The sequence below is a fragment of the Serinus canaria genome, chromosome 2 (assembly GCF_022539315.1).
Source record: "Serinus canaria isolate serCan28SL12 chromosome 2, serCan2020, whole genome shotgun sequence".
Taxonomy (NCBI): Eukaryota; Metazoa; Chordata; class Aves; order Passeriformes; family Fringillidae; genus Serinus; species Serinus canaria.
In genome coordinates, this window is record NC_066315.1 from 66,079,837 (window position 1) to 66,099,175 (window position 19,339).

Below are 19,339 nucleotides of genomic sequence, written 5' to 3' on the forward strand. Positions count from 1 at the left end.
TACTGATAGATGGTCCATTAACAAAAGTAAAATTGCTCACTAATGAAACTATCAACTAGCTTTCAAAAAGGGGGGAAAACATTTCTTTCAATTTTTCCACTGAAAAGGAAGACTTTTGTACAATTTTAGATAATTTATTGATGTCACAAAGCTGGAACACTACTGGAACACTGCTGGAACAATATAATTTCAAAATATTGCTTAAAGAAAGGAGCTGATTAATTTTAAAAAGGTCTGCAAAGAGCAAGGCCATTTTCAAGGCTTTTTTTTTTTTTTTTTTTAGTTAAGTGCTGTGCAGATGCTAATATAAAAGATCCTATAGAGCTTAAAAATCCACTCATAATTTCAGATTTGCTCCCCAGCAAGAGGAAGGCTCAGTGTCCACTTTCAGACTTTTGCTATAACAGAAGGCACAAATCTAAATGTCACCTTGTATCAAGATAGAGTGCTTCACTGGAGAAACAGGACATTTGTCAGGATCATCTTATCTGAGATGACTAACACAGTGACAGCCCTGAGTCTGTATTGTGAAAATGTCAGTAGTAGGACTAGACTAGCTCATTGTTTCTAGTAAAAAGAAAATGTTAATTTGGTGTTTAGTAGTCTTCTATCAAGCACTGCACTTTGATACTCTGCACAAATAAACCTGAAAGTCTAAAACTGTTTTAATTCGTAACATTTATGATCAGACATAAAAGGATGACATCTGCAGCAGAGTATTTTGCATTGGAATGGTGATTAAATCATGTCTTCATCCAATCTCAAATACACTAAAGTGCCGTTCAATAAGGCTATTTCATGGCCAGCTGAGATTTTGTGAGGTTTGTCTCTTAACTCCACTACTACTATTAACAGTGGTGATTTGGATGATTTTCTTAACCCTACTTTTATCTCTCCTCCTCCTCCTTTTATCTCTCCTCCTCCTCCTTTGATGCCCTTGGGTAGCACCTGGTTCTGGCTGATCTTTCATTTCACAAGATCCCTAATGATGTAGCCGGGCACAAAATTTCAGCTCCCCTACTAATTTTGGCTTCACTTGGACAATGAATTCAAGATTTGCCAAATGGAGGAAGGTGGGACAGGCAAACGGATGCATAGAAGGGGTGTCTGAGAATGGTTCTTGAGAATCCGAGAAGAAGGGAGGGCATCCCCCAGGGACACATCAGGGCAGCTCCTTGTGTAGCACTGAGCCATCCATGGAATCGAGCAGCGAGGGGCCAGCAGGCCGGGACACCGAGAGTGTGGGGACCCGGGGACAGGGCTGGAGCTGTCCAGAGAAGGGCAGGGAAGCTGGGGGAGGTCTGGAGCACAGGTCCTGTGAGGAGGGGCTGAGCGAGCTGGGGGTGCTGAGCCTGGAGAAGAGGCGGCTCGGGGGGACCTTATCACTCTCTGCATCTGCCTGAAAGGAGGCTGTAGCCAGAGGGCCTCTTCTCCCAGGCAACCAGCAACAGAGCTACAGGAAACCGCCTAAAGCAGCACCGGGGGATGTTCCGGCTGGACATCAGGAGCAATTTTTCCACAGAAAAGGCGGAATTGGCATTGGAATGGGCGGCTGGGGGAGGAGGTGGAGTCACCATCTCTGGAGGTGTTGAAGGACAGACTGGACGTGACAGTCAGCGCCATGGGACCATGGACAGTCAGCGCCAAGTGACACTCTGGCGCTGGGTCACAGATCGGACTCCGTGACCGCTGAGGTGCTTTCCGACCAAACTGATCCAGAGAAACCCGAGGGCTGGGACACCTCCCGCCACGCCGGGGGTGGGCAAAGGAGCGGCTCCACCCCTCCGCCCCCACAAGGCCCCGCCCAGGAGGCGCGGCTTGGTGCGCGCGTGCCGGGCCCGCCGTGCGGCCAAGGACGTGCAGGCGCGACTACGCATGCGCCATCCGTGACCCCTGCTGCTCCTCCCTCCCCCCCGAACGGCTGAACGCGAAGCCTCTCTTGGCTTCCATTGGCTGGCCTGCTCTTTCGGGCCAATGGCAGTGGCCCTTCCTTCGGCGACGCCGTAGCGCTGTCCGCCAATGAGGCGAGCGGTTGTTGCCGCCCTCCTTCTCTGCCTCGCGTGTCCCGCCGCGCAAGATGGCGGCAGCGGTGCGGGGCGCGGAGGAGCTGGAGCTGCTGGAGCGGCTGCTGGGGCTGCCGGGCGGGAACAAGTACGGCGTCCAGGGGGAGCGGAAGGTGAAGGGAGCGAGGAGGAGCCTGGAGCGGGTGGCGGTGGCGACGCGCCTGGGAGGGTGGGCGTCCTCTGATCTCCTTTCCCCAGTGACTGCTTCCCTCCGAGCTTCCTTTCCGTCTCCCTGGCAATTCCCCTCAGACACCGATGTGAACGTGGCTGGGGCCCCTCGGATACCGGCCCAGCCGACCTCTCCTTGAGCGGGGTCTCAGCTGTGCACCCTCCAGTCCTTCCCTCACCATGTGCTGTGGATGTTGCAGGGCCTCGCTGCCTGCGAGCCTGTAGGTTCTGGAAACTCCTTCCCTCTGCTTGTGGGGAGGATCATCATGTGTCATGGAAGGGATTTCGGCTTGATTTATACTTGTGCTTTCAGCACTTTCCTTTCCCTATGCCTGTGCTATCTTGATTGAATTACGTGGGAAGAAAAAGGTGGTATTTTAATAATAGGGAGATTGTTTGAATTGAGGACGTGTTGCTCTTTAATATTTTATTCTTTAGCATACTCCTACCTGACACGAGGTTGTAGTGGGGTGGGAGTTGATCTGTCTCCTTTGCCTGCAGTGAGATGGCCAGAGGAAATGGCCTAAACTGAGATGAAAGATTAAGATTAGATATTAGGAAATGTTTTTCCCTCTTGTGGTGCTCAGGCATTGGAATAGGTTGCCCAGGGAGGTGGTGGAGTATCCATTTCTGGAGATGCTTAAGGCTGTCTGGATGTGGCACTGAGTGGTGATTCAGTGATTTAGGGTTGCAGTGACAGTGCTGGGTGGATGCTGGACTGGATGCCCTTAAAGGTCCTTTCCAGCTTTGGTGATTCTATAGTTCTAGATGTCTTGATGTTTCAAAGTTTGTATGGAAGCATTAGGTTCCATGGTTTAAGAGGCACCTGAGACATGAAAAATGCAGTTTAGAACTGGGAGTGTCACAAATCTATGAGCCCTTTGATCCTTCCTCTTGGACAAAGTTGGTTGAGAAATTAAGCTCTGCAGTTGTCTTTTGTTTGGGGTTTTTAAATTGACTGTTTATGACTAGAGTCCTGAGTATCTGTGTTCTTCAGTTGCAAAAACTGTCTTAATTATTTTCCAGCCCAGATGGTATTTTAGTGCTATTACAATAAAGTATAATGCTGAAGAATTCAAGTAACTAGATCTGTTTGTAGTTCTTCTGGCTGGATGCTCAGTGGAAAAAAAAACTTAATGGTAGTGGAAGACTCTTGATACAAGTACAAAAATAATATTATGCTTTCAGCTTGCAGCTTAGATTAAATAAATTTGAACATAGACTCCTCTGTTCAGTCAAATACTTTAAAAGAAAGACTGTTGCATTTTAATCAGTTTCTTTCATTTTATGTCATAAATGCCTGAATGGGCTTCAGCCTGTTGCAGTGAGTTCCAGTTCACTCACTTCATTTCTCGAGGTGATGGACCAGTTTCCTTTCCCACGGTTGAACACATGCAGCTGTTACTCACAAAGACACCATGGCTAAAGCTGGAGGTGTGCTGTGTTGTCCTGCTGGTGCCAGTGAGCTCCTGACTGCTGTTAGGGCCTTTTGGAATGGTGCAGTGTGTAGGAATAAGCTTTTCAGGAGGTGTGGTTAGTGCAGCCTGCTTACTCAGAAGTTGGATGCTGCTGACTTCACAGTCTGAAGTCAGAGTCCTGAATTTGGAAATGAGTTAGAAGTCAGTTAATAAGATTTCTGACAGTGTTAGAACAAGCAATGCTATCTCTAATATTGGCATAATTTGCTTAATTGGAGCTAAAGGTGTCGTGGTTTGTTCATGTTTTTCTGTAAGAATCGAAAATAAAACACCCCAGAGAGCAAAAAGTGGACAACACAGACTTGGTTTTGATGGCACCGCCTTTACCATGAATGAGTCTATGTTCTGAGGGAGCATAAAAAACCAATAGCCATTCATATAGAGATTCCTTTCTTCAATTGTTTATTTAGTCTTCCACTTCTGTTTCCACTTCCAGGTTCCTGTTCTGCAAACCAACAATGGCCCTGGGCTGACGGGGTTGATGACCATCGCTGCCCACCTGGTCAGGCAGGCCAGGAAGGACCAACTGCTGGGGAGCACTGCTGAGGAGAAGGCTGTGGTGCAGCAGTGGCTGGAATACAGAGTGACCCGCGTCAATGGAGGCTCCAGTAAGGAAGATACCAGAACAATTCTGAAGGTAAGGAGTTGTTCATTGCCTTGCCACTGAATTTTGGAGTGACTCGTCCTTGAAAGAGATTACAGTGCTAATGTGTGTATGAGCATCGATTTAATAAAATTTAACAAATGCTAAGGGCTTGATAGTATCACTAAGTACTGGCTTTTACTCCTCTTGCTGCTTTTCACTTTTATTGACAAAAATACCCCAAAAACCTGAAACAGGAAAACAGCTAAAACTGTAACACATATGAAGCAGAGCTCAATGGCTGTAAATTGTGAACAGTGTTCCCCACAGTTTAGAGGCTGTTCAGCTGCCTGTGTGAGGCACCAGTTTCTTACTATCTTCATAAACCCTTGGTTAAAAGCAAGTTGGTGTTATATTCCAGGAAAACACTTCTCTGTTTGTTTCAAGAGCTATTCTTAATTATGTGGCAGTTATGGGATACAAGCCATACTTGATGCTATGGTAATTGTTATTGATGCTAAAAGGAAGTACTGGACAGAATTATGTGTGAAAACTGAAATCATAAAGGAACCTCTACAAAACTGTCCTTAACAGTGAGCGACTTTGTGTGGAGTCCTTGGTCTGCTGTTATTAAACTTTTATTGTAGGCTGAAGCTTTCTTCCTCTTAAACAGGTGGAAGCAGAAAAGAGCATCTTAAGGGTTCCCCTTGTTGTTTGAGCAGCCAGATGACAAGGAGCAGATAGCAAAACTTACTCTATTTTCCTTACTCCTTGCAACTGGTAATAAGTATTTTTGCAGTCTTGTGGGAACATCTTGAAGAGAAAATTTGCTTTACAGTGTTAAGCACTGTTTTCAAAGTATGTATAAAAGGGCAGTGAAATTTGATCAATTTTTCAAGTGTTTATTTTTTCTAGGTTTAAAAATATGGTTTAGATGGAGAGTTAGTTATATTGGTCAGTGCTGCCAGTGAGTCTGAGTTAAGAAATTTGTGAGCTGCAAGGTTGACTCTACTTGAAGCTGGCAGAGTCCTAATAACTTCTGGCTCTGGCAAGGCGTGCAGAAACCAAAGATAAACTGAAGCAGTATTAACATTGTAACTTAAAGGAAAATGAATCTTAAAGTGATACAAAACAACTCTTTGTTACTCTTGGAGCTGATAGCCCTCTTGATCTTGAGGCCTATGGTGGCTGCATTACCTACCAACTTGGTGAAAACCCTGACAAACCCTTTCTCTCACTTGAACCCCATATAATCTGAGTTATCTTGATTTCATTGTATTTGGGGATTCATTCCATTGGTTAATCATGAGTTTGTTTACATTGCTTCTGTATTTGTAACATATCTGCTCTTACTTTCTGTGTGCAAATGCTATCAAAACCTTCACAACCTCGTGGTTACTCTATAGATACAGAATGAAAACAGTCTACCCTGTAGGATTTTTAGAACTTGATTGAAGTTCTGACTGACTAATCAGGGTTTAACTTCAGATTTAGCTGTGGTATGACGAGATGGCCCATGGAGGTCCTTGTTGTCTAAACTTTTATGACAAGCGTCACAGAGTTCCAGTCATTCTTTGAACAAATTTGAAACTTGTGATGCTTTCTGTTCTCCCAAACTGAGAAAACCATATGAGAACAAATAACTTACTTCCATTTACCTCTCTTGCCTTTTATAAAAACCAAAAGCAAGATTTCTGTTTTATTATAACAAAATTCCGGTAGCTCAGGATGGTTTTAGGGACAATATCTGCAGTGTCAGCAGATGCAAGAGTATTTGCAGAACTGCATTGGAGCATTAAAACCAGATGCAGTGATATGGCAGTTTCCTGCTAGGGCTGGAATCTCTTTCCATCTTTGGCCTTAGTGACACTGGTTGTGTAGAAAAGACAATATGCTGAAATACAAATATGTAGGTATATCAAGTGTTTCCAAACAAAGCAAAATTTCCTCAATGAGAAAACAATCGATGTTACTTTAGCGAGAATCTCTGCCTTTAAGTCCATTTACAAGTTTTTCTGTGGATTTTTTTTTTTAAGCAAGTGTTGAATAACCAGAATTTATTTTAAAACAAGGCTGCTGTGGAATTGTTTCAGCACTAATAATTTCATAGTATAGCAATTAAGAGCCTTTTTTTGTAATTTGTTCTCTTGCCACCATGATTAATCAGAAAAGGGGCAGCCTACCATTAAAGTATACTGTGCCAAAAGGGAGTACGGGTGAAAAAAAAAGAAGAACTAAAATAGGGAGGGAAGTCTGAGGCTGTAGTTTTACAACGTGTCTGGAATACACAATGGCAGTCTTGGGACGGTTGCAGCCTAGAGCCACAATTTATAATAAGCTGCGCCAAAAACAGTTCAGTAACTTCTGCTATAAACTTCAGGCTGCCTCTATTTAACCCTTAACTGATGTGGTTCTACAAAATGTCAGTAAATAACTGGTTTCATGTTTGTTAATTTGAATGGGAAGGATTTTCTGTTTGCTTTGCGAAAATAGGTTGTTAAATTGTTCTTACTAATGTGTTGCCTAAAGCTGTTACTTGGCAGGAAAATTATGGCGAAAGAGACCATCTCAGCCAGGGTTTTTATATTCATCCAGAGCAAATGCCACAGTGTTCAGAATGGACCAATAAAGGGCTTGTTGAGTTTTGTCTAATTTTGATTTGTGCTTCTGTACTTGACAGAATAACTTGGAGCAGTACTTTTGCTCCAAATCTGCTCCTCAGCTGATCTGTAGGAATGATAAATGTCAATAGCAGTGATAGCATAATATACAGTGCATTATATTAGCTTTCTTTTCCACAGGGTGAAGGAGTATAATCTTTTGTTTCTTTGATGTTTATTTAGTGGCAAATTAAGCTGCATGGGAAGAAAAAATCTGAAAATTTCTGAGTTGTCATGCAGGATAACCAGTGTTTTTTCTGTTTCTCTGTGCCATCAGATGTCTACTTAGGTGTTAGTGAATTCTGTTCAGTAGATTTTAATGTCTCTGCTCTATCAATTTTAGGTATTTTAAACGTGAGGATTCTTCCCCCCTCACACCCCATCTTCACAAAACCTCTGACAAATAACTGGCAGCTTGTTAAATTCATATAAAAGCATCCACATAAAAGTAGAAACCTCTGGTCTCTGAAGGATAATAACTAAGAGTCTTTGTGTACTACTTCCAGTGTCTCATACAGAACAGTGTTCCACAATTTCAATTAGCTTTATCCCAGTCTCCTGTGCTGCCTGGCTGTAATAATGAAATCCAAACAGAAGTCTGAATAAGAGAGCTGTAATTTCTATTTAATGTGCTCTCTTGAAAAATGACTATTTCCACAGGTGCAAAAGCAGGTTAATCCATGCTCTGTTCATGCCATTAATCCACAGCTCTGTACACTGGTTTTTTGCACACTTACAGGTTTAAAGATTGAACTTTTATTATTGAAGCAATATTTGTTGATTTTTTTTTCTTCTTTTACAGGAAACTCAGTAATATAGAGGTTTAGCTCATAGTTTGCCAGATAGAAGAGAGAATTGCATGAGAATTAAAAATATGTCTATGTATCAAAAGTGTAGTTCTGCTTTTCTTGGATGTGGCTGCAGAAACCCTGTCTTGGGTTCTGCATTGTCAGGGGCTTTCCTGAAACATTTGGGAGTGCTCAGCTTTTTGTCTTTGCATGGTGTGAGAGACATAGAAGTATTTAGGGCATAAATGACCTCGAGAATCTTGCTGACTTGAAGGACAGGATGTCTGTGTGTACGGGAAGCACATACACCAGCAGGGTGTTGTGGGCAAAATATCCAGAACAAAATCAGAGTGTGATTAGGTCCATTGGAAGCTCCTGAGTTGTCCTAAGAGGCAACTGTTCCTTATCCAAGCCGCTGTCACAACTGGCAGTGACTGGCAGGGATTCAGCGGCCTGAGCAGATTAAATGGATCAGGGACCGTTGGATTGCATATTTAACAGGCAGTAAGCTATGCTGGGGGTGCTCAGAAGTGTGCTCTGAATGGGATGCGTTGAGCTGTTGCTAGATAGAGGCTGTAAATTGGATTTTTTTTTCCTATAGAAGAAGCAAATGGAAATACATCAGTTAGTCCATAAATAATGCAACAACTCTTTCTGTTGCTTTCCTCCCCCTCAAAATGGTGTTTGAATTGCTGCAGTTGTTCAGTGTATGTTAATGCATTGTAATGCAGCTGTGCCTTAAGTATCTGTCTGAAATTTGAGAGTTTCCTGAGGGAATGCAACAGTAAGTTTATACAAGTAACTTCCAGGACTATCTTAGTCTTTTAATCCTGGGTTTGTATATATGGAATTCATTTAAGTAGTGGCATTCAGTACATTAAAGACAAATTATTCAGATGACAGACAGCAGACCTGAATTTCCTACATGTGATAGAAATTCTATAGAGTTTTGTGTTCATATATTCATTAATCTCTCCAGGACTGGAACACTATTTCACTTTAATACTGTGATCATTTGAGCAAGTTTGACTTTCAGGAATTTTAGCACATTTGGCTATTAGCCAGTAATATAGTCATCCAAGGGAAGCATAACCCATGAGGCAAGATTAACTAAATGTGCCTAATGCACATGAAAAAAAATACGGTGTTTCTGAATTAGTGTGACTTGCAGAATGAAATCAAAATACCTGTCTGTGTTTTAGGTGAGGGAAGTACATGTTCAAAAACAGAATTGTAAACTAATGCTAATTTATACAAGACTAAACTATTTTTGTCAAATTTGATTTGTTCAGTTTACTGACTTCATAAAATTTGATGAACCAGAATAAATAATTGTTCATGCTATAATGGCTTACCTTGCCTTTAAAGTTTTATGACTTTTTTTATTTATTACTATTTTGAGTGTACATGTGCAATATAAAACTCAGAATTAGCATGCTGTAATTTCTTTGATGCAGAAATCCAAAATTTTCAGCAGGGATATAATTGTGGTGATGGTACCTTCAGAGATAATGAGCTTTTTCCCCTTACAAAATCCTGATTCCGTAGCCTAAGCTAAGAAGAACAGAGGAGGAGGGGTAGAAGATATAATTTCAGCTGTGTTAGTTTTCATTCTAATGCATGTGGAATTTCTGGCTAATTATAATGAAAAATGCTGGTCAGAGAATGTTTCAAAACAGACAAGTTTGTGAGGGTTTTTTTTTCTAGTAAAGCAGATCTTTAGGTTTGGGGTTTTATCTTTCTGCAAGTTTTTTCTTCTTAATGTTGGATTTTCCTTTGTGTTGCGTTGTAGGAAATTCCACAGAACTGTAGTTACATGTTTGAGGTAATTTGAGCACCCACTAACATGAACAAAGCAGTAAACCAGTCTGAAGAAAAGAAGCTACATAGCCAGGGGCAGTTGACCTTACAGAATTTTAACTATGCAAGGGTTAATATGTTTCCCTGATTTGCTCTAATAAAAGAAATCAAAGCAGACATGGGGATGTTCAAATATTACAGAAGTACAGGAGTCCTGTCATGAAGAGGTTATCAAAGAATAGTAAGGTAGCTTAATGCAGTCGAACTTGTCAAAAGCAAATCCAAGGTTAGATGTCTTAAAGTCTCAACATTCTAGTTTTGTGTTTTGGTCTTGTTTTATTTTTTATATATGCATCATAGGAAATCCCTATATCAATAAAATTATGTAACCACAAAAAGTGCCGCATGCTGAAGACCAAATATAATTTTTAATTGTTCACTATGCATTAACCCCCTTCTCCTTGCCCAAGACTTGTTTTTTCAATAAAATATCTGAAAATGTGCTGTAGTTACAACTGAAAAATTAAAATTTTTGAAAATGTTAGTTACATTTAAGCCGCTTACCTCTGTTTCTAGGGCAGGGAGTGGCTTAAGCAGATGTTGTGTGCTTCTTTTTTTTCCTTCAGATGAGGGGAGTCCCCAAATCCAAGGGAAAGCTGGGAAGCTTTCTGTAGATGTCTGAAAATAATATTGTAAAACTAACGCTGGCTTATGCTGGGGTCCAGGTAAAAGTAGGTAATTTTATTTAGAGAAAAGGCTGGGGGGGAGGGCAGAAAGGTGTATAAGTTGGATGACAAGTAGGTAAGATTTGGAGAAGAGGAAGGACAGGTAAAGAGGTAGAGCTGCTGTGTGATGCCTGTGTCCTCTGAATGATAAACTTGAGCAACAGCAAGCCTGTCAGCCTCTTGGTTTATAGCAGAGAATGGCTGAATATAAAAATCCATGGAGAGGAGTCTTTCTGTTAGTACTCTTTTAAAATAATTATTTACTGAACCAGAATGGAAGTCTTCTACTACCCACCCCGATAGCCTCAGATCTGAAACAGTTGAGAGATGGTCTTAAAATGCTGAAATTCTGTCTTCTTAGAGACTTGGACAGCAGCTGAATTGACAATATCAGTCAGGAAGAATTGCTAGCAATAATTTCAACATTAATAAAAGCAGGTGTCCAGTGATAGCAGCTGATGGGTATCAAGTTACCAGCATCAAGCTTGAAACACCTTGTCTCCCACCCCAGTATTCCTGTGTGCTTCCCCGGTTCTTAGACATTTGGTGTTCCAGAACCTTGCTGACCAGCTGCATGGAGTCCTGGAGGACAGACATAGCTGCTGCTGGGAGAACAGTATGCTGTCCTTTTGTCATAGGACTGCATTTTCTATTAATCAAATGTTAAACATTTGAATTTGCACTCATAATAAATACACAACTCTCCTAATTTTTGAATTGCAATAATTTGAAGCCAAGAAAAGACAGACTTGAAAGTATTTCTGTGGAGTCAGCTTAAAATAAATTGCATTTGCATTTACAAATATTTCGCTATGTATAAACTACTTTGTTTAGAGACCAGCATTTAAATTTTACCTAATTCTCACTGTCAAAGATTGATATTTTATTTTATTATCACTTACTTTCTAGACTTTTTTCTTTTACTGTTTCTTTTGTTCACTGAGTTAGGATAACTTAAAACTGATGTTTATTTTATGTGCATGGTCTCTGGAGGAAATTTCTATTCTTTTTAACAGCTGCCTTAATATGTCATTTCACAAAGTCAATACTACAGCAGTGTAATGACTTTTTCCTTTTTAGGATCTTAATATGCACCTTGAAGATAAAGTCTACCTTGCAGGAAACATTTTTACCTTAGCAGACATTTTGATGTACTATGGATTGCATCATATCATGGTAAGCATCATTTTTATATGTGCAGCTATCATAATTGTTATTTATCTAATGGACATTTTATTGTTGTAGAAGTTAAATAACAGAACAGAGGAAGATAAAACTTGTTTTCACATTTTTCATTTTATTCTTCAATATTTAGCTGTGTATCTGTCAAAAGACCTGTAGTGTCAGAATGCTTTAAGTTCCTCTGCAAAATATAGCAAGGATGATACCTATCCCTGTGTTTCTCTGATTGAGGACTCTTGCCTTTTCAATTCTGAAACAGCACTGAACTACAGTCACAGAAGTACATGGGCAAATAGATGAATGAAGCTGAAAGGATGTGTCAGAACTGAAAGTATTGACTTTGTTAGTATTAGGGAAATACAAATGCATGTGAATTAATCTCCTTAATGCATATAAAAAGTTTGAGACACAACAAATTGTCATTTGTGTTTCCAGACTTAGGGGATAAGGCTTGATAAGGTACATAGTATGAAAATAACATGGGGAGATGGTGCTTAGGAGAAAAAGGGAAAAAAAAACATGCCAACAATAAATTTGTTCTGAGTGGAGAAGATGTTGAGATTATTTGTAGTCCACTCAGGCTACTATGAAGTGCTGAAAAATAGGTGCACCTTCAGTTCTGAACCCCAAGTGCTAATTTAAAGATAAAGCAGTAGTAGAAGCGATTTGCATTTTGGAATCTGGAATGTGTTTATAAATGAGGTTCTCTGGAGTGGGAAGAAACCAAAGGATTCACATAAAAAGGTCTTCTTAATTCTTGGGAAAAGATGAAATCAGCCAGTTTTGCATTAGAAAATTTAGGGGGGGAGTGAAGATAATTAGAAGAAAATGCCTCTGACAAATGCATGTGTGTCTGAGAATTGAATTCAATCAACTGGGTGAATGGTTACTTTTATACAATTAAAAGCAGAGCTCTGGGAGAAGTGTAGAAGAATACATTTCAAAATGGAAGCAGAGGGGAGGGACAATCAAGTAGTGAAATTGTACCAGAAATGAAAGAAAACTTAAGTATCTGTATCTTGACTGTCCAGGAGTAAAAGTTCAAATAAGTGTCAAGCAGAGGAGAGGAAAGCTTTGTTTCAAAAGGTTTTTGAAAACCTGTTAGAATAAGTCACATAGAATTAATTCTGCTAAATCATATTTACCTTGTAAAATATCTTAAGCCATAGGATAGATGTGTTGATTACAGTATCAGAATGGGTAACTTTTCACATATGATATGCAGACATAAAAAAGTCTATAAGTATTTTCTAAAAATATGATTGTATATTGTGTTAGAGAGTAGAAGTTCAAATGAGACTTTTTAAAAAAAAAACTTGCCAGGGGAAAATCCAAGCGTATTTTAAATTTAGAGTTTGCTCTAGAGTAGACCACCTAATCAAGATGAAAAGATACAAGTTATTGCTTTGGGAAATAGAACAGATGGCAAAAACAAATGACTTGGTGCTCCTGTGTGCCTGCAACCATCCAGACACTACGTGGGACAAGTTTATAGTACAGCATCTGTTTCTGAAATTTTGAATTTGATTTCATCGAAGGTAATTTTCTGAATCAGAAAGGTATAAAGGGCAAGCAGCAGGGTGACTGTTCTAAATAAATATGAAAATCTAGAAGCTACTAACTAGGAATTACATGTATTTGGAAGGTTTCAGAATTGATAAACAAATAGAGGCAGGATCTTGAACTGTAGAATCTTATGGTTGTTTTTTTTTTTTCAATGTCTTTTTTTTTTCTTGTAATCAGAAGAGAGTGTGTCCAGACCTGCTGCTCTGCCCTAAGCTTTATGGGGAAGGCAGGGAAAGGTGCTGTATCTCCTCATTTGATGTAGTTCAGAGAAGGAGTTTGTCATATCCACCACTGCATTAGCTAAGCCTTGTGCAAAATAACGGTGTATGTTTCTTATGATGGTTTAAGAAAGGAGGTAGAAATGGGAGACATGGGGCATAGGGTAAACCCACAGATCTTGCTGTCCATCAGGTTACCTAGAAATTTGGTCTGAAACCATCACTGGTAGTACCTTAAAGGTTAATCTCTGCTTTTGATAGGCTAAAAACTACATGCTAACACAGACATTAGTGATAGGATACTATAAATACTATATTACTGACATACCATGGTCATCCTGAATAAGCCAAGTAGTAAAACTTTAAAACCCTTCCAATGCACATTTCGTTGGAAAAGTTTTTAAGACTAGCCACTCCTATAGCTTGTTCTTCACCTGTGGTGTCTTGGTTTCTCTGAGTATAGATCAGGCATCATTGAATTCATTCCCCCCTCCCATCTTCATTTTGCCTTTGCTGTTATCCAGGAGGGGTTCTGGAGTCTGGTTCTTCAATGTCCAAGCTCATCCATTTGACCTGACAGTTTGTTTACTGAACAGCAGCAACCCTTAATTCTGCAGTTGTGTGCCTGTCTTTCATTCTCCCTGTCCCTTCTCGTTATTCTAATAAACATGATAGTGCAATGTGTTTAAAAATCCATATTGTTGGAAAAAAATTTTATTTCAATCAGTGATAATCAGATTCACAGGTAGTATTTCAGGGCTCTTGCACACAGAATCTGTTTTGGGTCTTTTAATTAGAAATACACACTCATAGTAATAAGGCAGGACCTAATGGTACATGCTGTTCTGCATCATAATATGGGTCACAAACACAAAAAAAACCATAATGCTTGATACTGTCTTTTCAATCAATGTGATCTATATTGTCATATATAATTGATGTCTCTGTGTATGTAACATTAATATTGTTGTCTTATAGACACTTTAATTCCAGAAATACATATGTGGATAAATGTGGACAATAAAATTCTACTATGTTAAAGCATAGATTGCAGCAAAAACCTGAATTTAGAAGCATTGCTTGAGGTTAGCTTAGGCAATCAGTAAGCATTAAATTCCCCCTGTGGTAATGAACTTATTTTCTAATCTGGGGGATTTTTAAAATTATTTTTTTAAGTTTCCAGATGTCTTCATTCTTAAATGTTTTTGACCAGCACAAGTCCAGTTTTATTTCAAGAGAAATAATCAAAATGATGATTGATCTGCTTTTATATTTCAAAAATGTTGTCAGAACTAAGGAAGTGGTCTCAAATCTATATGTCTGACTTGAAAAGTTCTTTAAAAAGGTCTGGAAAATTACTTATGGGTGAAGTTTATATCTGCAAATGGAAGATGCCTCAAAACTTTGGTGTCAAACCAAATATGATCAAGTACAGAACAAACTAAGCAGTTGTCCTTGAGACAGAACCACTAATATTGAGCTGTAATGAGACTGAGGAAGAAGAATTTCAAGGAGTTATAAATAACTATAATAAGCTACAATAGTAGTTTATTTTGGAGTTATTTTTTCCATAAGGAACATTTCCTGTAATAAACAGACTCCCATTACTTTTTGTTAAGATTTGCTGTTTTGATGGGCTGCTTATTTTCTTACTGACGTAACAGGCTTTACTTCTAAGCAATGATGCTAAAAATGGTTCTTCAACTGAATTGCAAAAGAAGCAGTTTTAACTTTAAAAAATGTGATTTTGAGTTTATTCCTTTAACAGCAGAAAATTAGACAAAACGATGTGAAAGTACAGGTATGTCATGAAATATGCCATCCAGCTGTGGGCTTTTTTCTGTTTCTCCCGTGTCTAAAGGCTAAGTTTAGAAAGTCAGATAGTATCTGTCCTTTTCTTGATGCTGAAGAGGTTCATATGTAGGCAGGTATTTTTAGATTTTCCATGACCTGCAGGTTGTGGGAATGGGGCCTGCATCCCCAATGCTACAGAAAGAAAATATAATTAAACTTGTGTATTTTTAGCCCTTTCAGAAACTCTTAAAGTTACATTGTATGATAACCACCTTGGTGCCCCTCAGTGAGCTTTGTGGTAGAAGAAAAAGACTTTTTTTTTCATGACATGAAAGAAAAAAAAGTCTATCAAATTAAGTGTCTGCTTCTTTGCTATTAAAATAATTGCTTTAATAGCAAATAATTATTTTAACAGCAGAACAGCAGCCTTTCTTAACTTGGGGGAATTATCTAATTTAATGAGGAAGAACAGAAAATACCCATCTAACAAAATGTTGTAAAAAATGCCATGGAAGTGATCTCTAAACAATTAACCTAAGAGTTATGTTCCAAGTAAAAAGTAGAGCATGCCACAAAGTGCTTTTTAATATATTTCACTGATAGAGTACATTATGTAAATAAGTAAAAATATCTTGCTTGTTGTGCCTAGAGTACAAAAAGGGGTCTTCTTATTAGCATAGCTGTCTGTTTTGCCCTTCAGATGTTTTTATTCACTACACTAACAGAATGGAAGAAGACTAGTTTTCCAGACTTTTATTTTTTATTTACATTGGAGAAACGTGAAGATTGAGAATTATCAGTGAAAGATGATGGGAAGGAAATACTGTATCTGCTGCAAAATATAACATTTAGCTTAGCCTTTCCATAACCAGGTGCTCATCCAGTGAAGGCTTCAAAAAAGGTTACTGTAAACTCAAGGAACTTTAAATTTTAGTATTTTATTATTTGCCCATCCTTAAATATTCACTTCCAGTAGTTTTAGATTGCCTTAGAGTGCACACATTGTTCTTTTCACACACTGTGTTACTTTGTAAATGGTCCCCCAGCTTCATATCAAGCATCAGCATCCAGCTACCATTAATTATAATACACTGCAGGTGATCAAAAGCATCTTTCCCCAAATGGTACTGCTTTTTTTTTTTGGTCCTGAATATACTGCACTTGCAGAAACTCAGGCAGTTTGTGAAACAGTGTTATATTACCATAGCTTCCACTTTTCATTTGTAATGTCTTTAAAGATTCTAGACTTTTTTTCCCCCCTTTGTTAGTGCCGTTCTGGTTAGTGCTATATACTTGGTTAATTGCCAGTAACTCTCTTATATTTCTAGATCTGCAAAAATATGTGGCTGATTTTTAGGGTTTTTCTGTGCATTTCTATCAGACTATACAACTGTAGGAGCAATGTTTACATTTCCATGCCAGCAGCAAGAAGAGCAGGTTTTCTCATACTGCCTGAACTGGGGTTCATAACAGTACAAAATTGCAGAAGGCAATACATCTGTAGTGCTGTGCTTGTATTCTGGCAGGTACATTCCTTAGGAAGAGCAGCTTCTTGGGTTTAAGAGCAGCTGCAAGATCCCTGCCTTTTGGTTACTGCCACAGTTACTATGCTCCTAACTCCCTATTAATCGAGCTTTAATGCTGTGTTCCATTGGTTTAGAATTCCCTTCTGCAACTCCTTGAAATTCTTCTCCCTCAGTATTTTTCCACCGGTTCATCTTCTAGTATATATCCTTACATTCTTTTTGCTGCTACATGTTTAAAGCTTCCTAGTTCTAAGTCAAGTGCTGGGCTGTGTGAGAGAACAGCAAGGAAAAGCAGCAAATCTGATACGAAACTCCTGAAATCAAAAGGGCAGCATGTCACACAGTGAAAATAAGACAAGATGAGGGTTTAAAGAGAAGCTTTTTACTCATACACCTGAATATCTGTAAATGGGTATGTTAAGCTCTTTCTGTGATCCAAAGTTTGTTGAAACAGGTTTGTTTCCAGCTGTCTTGTGCCCTAAACCAAATTTTCAGTGAACCTGCAGCATCCATAAAATGTAGCATTTGTAGAGCAAAGTGTAAGGAATACGCCATCTGTTTAGCTTTTGAGGAAATTAACCTTGATTAGCTTCAGAAATCTAAACACAAAAAATATTAGACACGTCTAGATCATTATTTTTCTGGTAAAACTGTCCTGTGCAAGTTGACTTTTTCATTTACTGCTGGCATTCTCAAGCTTTAAAACAAGCTTGATGGTTAATTGGCTAACTGAAAATGAAGTGAGGTGAATCCTGCACTGGTTGGTTTCAGTATTGGTGAGCTAGGATAGGGAAGTTGATGTAAGCATCACATTTTGTTCCTCATGCAAGTGTTATAGTCTGTTTTGAGGACTACCCCATTTGTAATTCAGTTGTATGTTAATGTGAGAAAAGAGATTATGGTCCAAACTGATAAACCAGCTTGATTACAGAGAAATAAGAAGACATAAAATTGCTAATCAACAATACTAATACAGGTGATACAAGATGGGAATAGTTCTACAGCTGTCTTGAAAGACTCTGAAGTAATAACAGACTTCATAGTAAAGCTTTGAGGGTGCTGCCGACCTAAATTTGAAAGACTTTTAAAGGTAGAATTTGGATCTGTAACTGTAGATAACTTTTCCTAAGCCAGTCTTCTGACTAAGGGTAAACTTGAAGCTCTGCATTAATCTTAGCCACATATCCTGTGACAAGGAGCTGTTGCAACAGTGTCATAGAGACTTCTTCCTGATTGATCTTGAAGCTGTTCTGTGTGATAGTACTTTAAATATTTTGATGAAGTATGGGCAGGTTTCCAGTTTGTTTCACTGTTGTAATTTGAATAATGCCATTGTGATCTTAATAATGAAAGCTAGCAGAGGTGAATATTTAAGTTACGCTGATTTTTAGTAACTATTCCATTTTGAGCAATAGTCATACAAAACAACTTCCAAGTATCCTATACAGTCTGAAATTGCCTGGAACAAGCTTACTCCTGTATTTGAAATGCACCTTGAAACATAACGTAGTCACTTTGCCTGTGAGACAAGACTGTCTACTAAATGAACATGAAGGGGTTCTGCATGTTATAGAACGCTTCCCTGCACCACCTTGTACTGTATCCTGACCCCACAAATAGAGAGATCCATTAAATATCCCCTTCTCTATCATGCAACTTATATTCCACCTCCAGGTCTGTTTCTATGACTAGATTAAATTTCCATATGTATCATGAGTTTGATTTTTACTACATGAAATTAGGATAGAACACTGCTGGACTGTAACGAGTTACTTGAGTTTAAATCATTTGTAAAATTATCCACTTTTATTTTGCCTTACCACATGTTATGACTCTAATGATGCAGTGCCTGGTGTTACTGGTGCTTTGTATTTATTCCCCATGCAGGTGGACCTCACAGTGCAAGAAAAGGAGAAATACCTTAATGTGTCTCGTTGGTTCAACCACATCCAGCATTACCCAGGTGTCCGACAGCATCTGTCCGATGTCGTCTTCATCAAGAACAGATTATACACTAATGCTCATTAAGGCAGATCTTCATGTCGTGTTGGAATGAGGTGTGGGAGTTCAGAAGTTGTGCTGTCCTAAGCCACTAACCTGCAAATACTGTTTTGTAACCTTCTGTATGTGAACCAAAACTGTCAATGCCTCAAGTAATACAACTGCATTGAATTGCTGTTGTTCATTCAAGAATTTGAACTAAAGAATTGTTATTGTGTATCTGATTGAATGCAAAAATGGTAGAAAGATGGAAAAATGGAGTTTTAATTCACTATTTTTTAAAAAATTTAAGGTTCCTTTAATTAAACATTCAAGTAAAATTACATGATCGTTACCATCAATTATTCACTCCTTTTGCTATTTATTGAATGTTTATGTATGTCAACCAGCTTTCCTTTCATTTTCCATGGATGTTTACACTAGTTTTGTACAAGTTAAGCGCTATATTGTGTGCCAAGGATGTGAAAAAGGGAACATGCAAATGTTACAAAGTATTTATGTGACCGAATAAATTATTTTAAAACTGTAGTCTTAATTTGGCTGTGAAACTTCCTAGTTTTTCTTGAGTTAAGGAGATTTCAAAAGGATAGTTCACTTCCTGCTTTGTTTAGTGGTATACTGTTTTGACTGTGGAAGTATTTCTTTTCAAACTGGGTAGCAAAGTTAGTGTCCTTAAAAATTTTGTATGTGCTTCACTTCATTTTTTACACAAGTGCAGATGCACTTTTCCCACCCTGAAACAAAACCAACCAAAACCCTCAACTTAAGGTAATTTGCTGCTCTATCA

The 19,339-nt window shown here is 38.9% G+C and overlaps 1 protein-coding gene across 2 annotated transcripts; it reads left to right on the plus strand.

The window, feature by feature from the left end:
• The first annotated feature begins 2,004 nt into the window (after positions 1–2,004).
• Positions 2,005–19,080, plus strand: EEF1E1 (eukaryotic translation elongation factor 1 epsilon 1). Of its 2 annotated transcripts, none has more exons than XM_018922874.3 (4): positions 2,005–2,151; positions 4,146–4,346; positions 11,346–11,441; positions 18,439–19,080. In XM_018922874.3, exons 1-4 carry the CDS (start codon positions 2,020–2,022, stop codon positions 18,577–18,579), a joined length of 570 nt encoding a protein of 189 aa, XP_018778419.1. In that variant the 5' UTR covers positions 2,005–2,019; the 3' UTR covers positions 18,580–19,080. The 2 variants fall into 2 exon arrangements, with proteins under 2 accessions (XP_018778419.1, XP_009087758.1); XM_009089510.4 differs by having other exon boundaries at positions 2,012–2,176.
• The last annotated feature ends 259 nt before the right edge of the window (positions 19,081–19,339 follow it).

Bases quoted from the DNA above. Each gene is read 5' to 3' on its own strand.
- EEF1E1 (XM_018922874.3), top strand. From the start codon at position 2,020: ATGAGGCGAGCGGTTGTTGCCGCCCTCCTTCTCTGCCTCGCGTGTCCC. The intron at 4,347-11,345 runs GTAAGGAGTTGT...TTTCCTTTTTAG, and splicing joins ATACCAGAACAATTCTGAAG to GATCTTAATATGCACCTTGA. The intron at 11,442-18,438 runs GTAAGCATCATT...TTCCCCATGCAG, and splicing joins ATGGATTGCATCATATCATG to GTGGACCTCACAGTGCAAGA.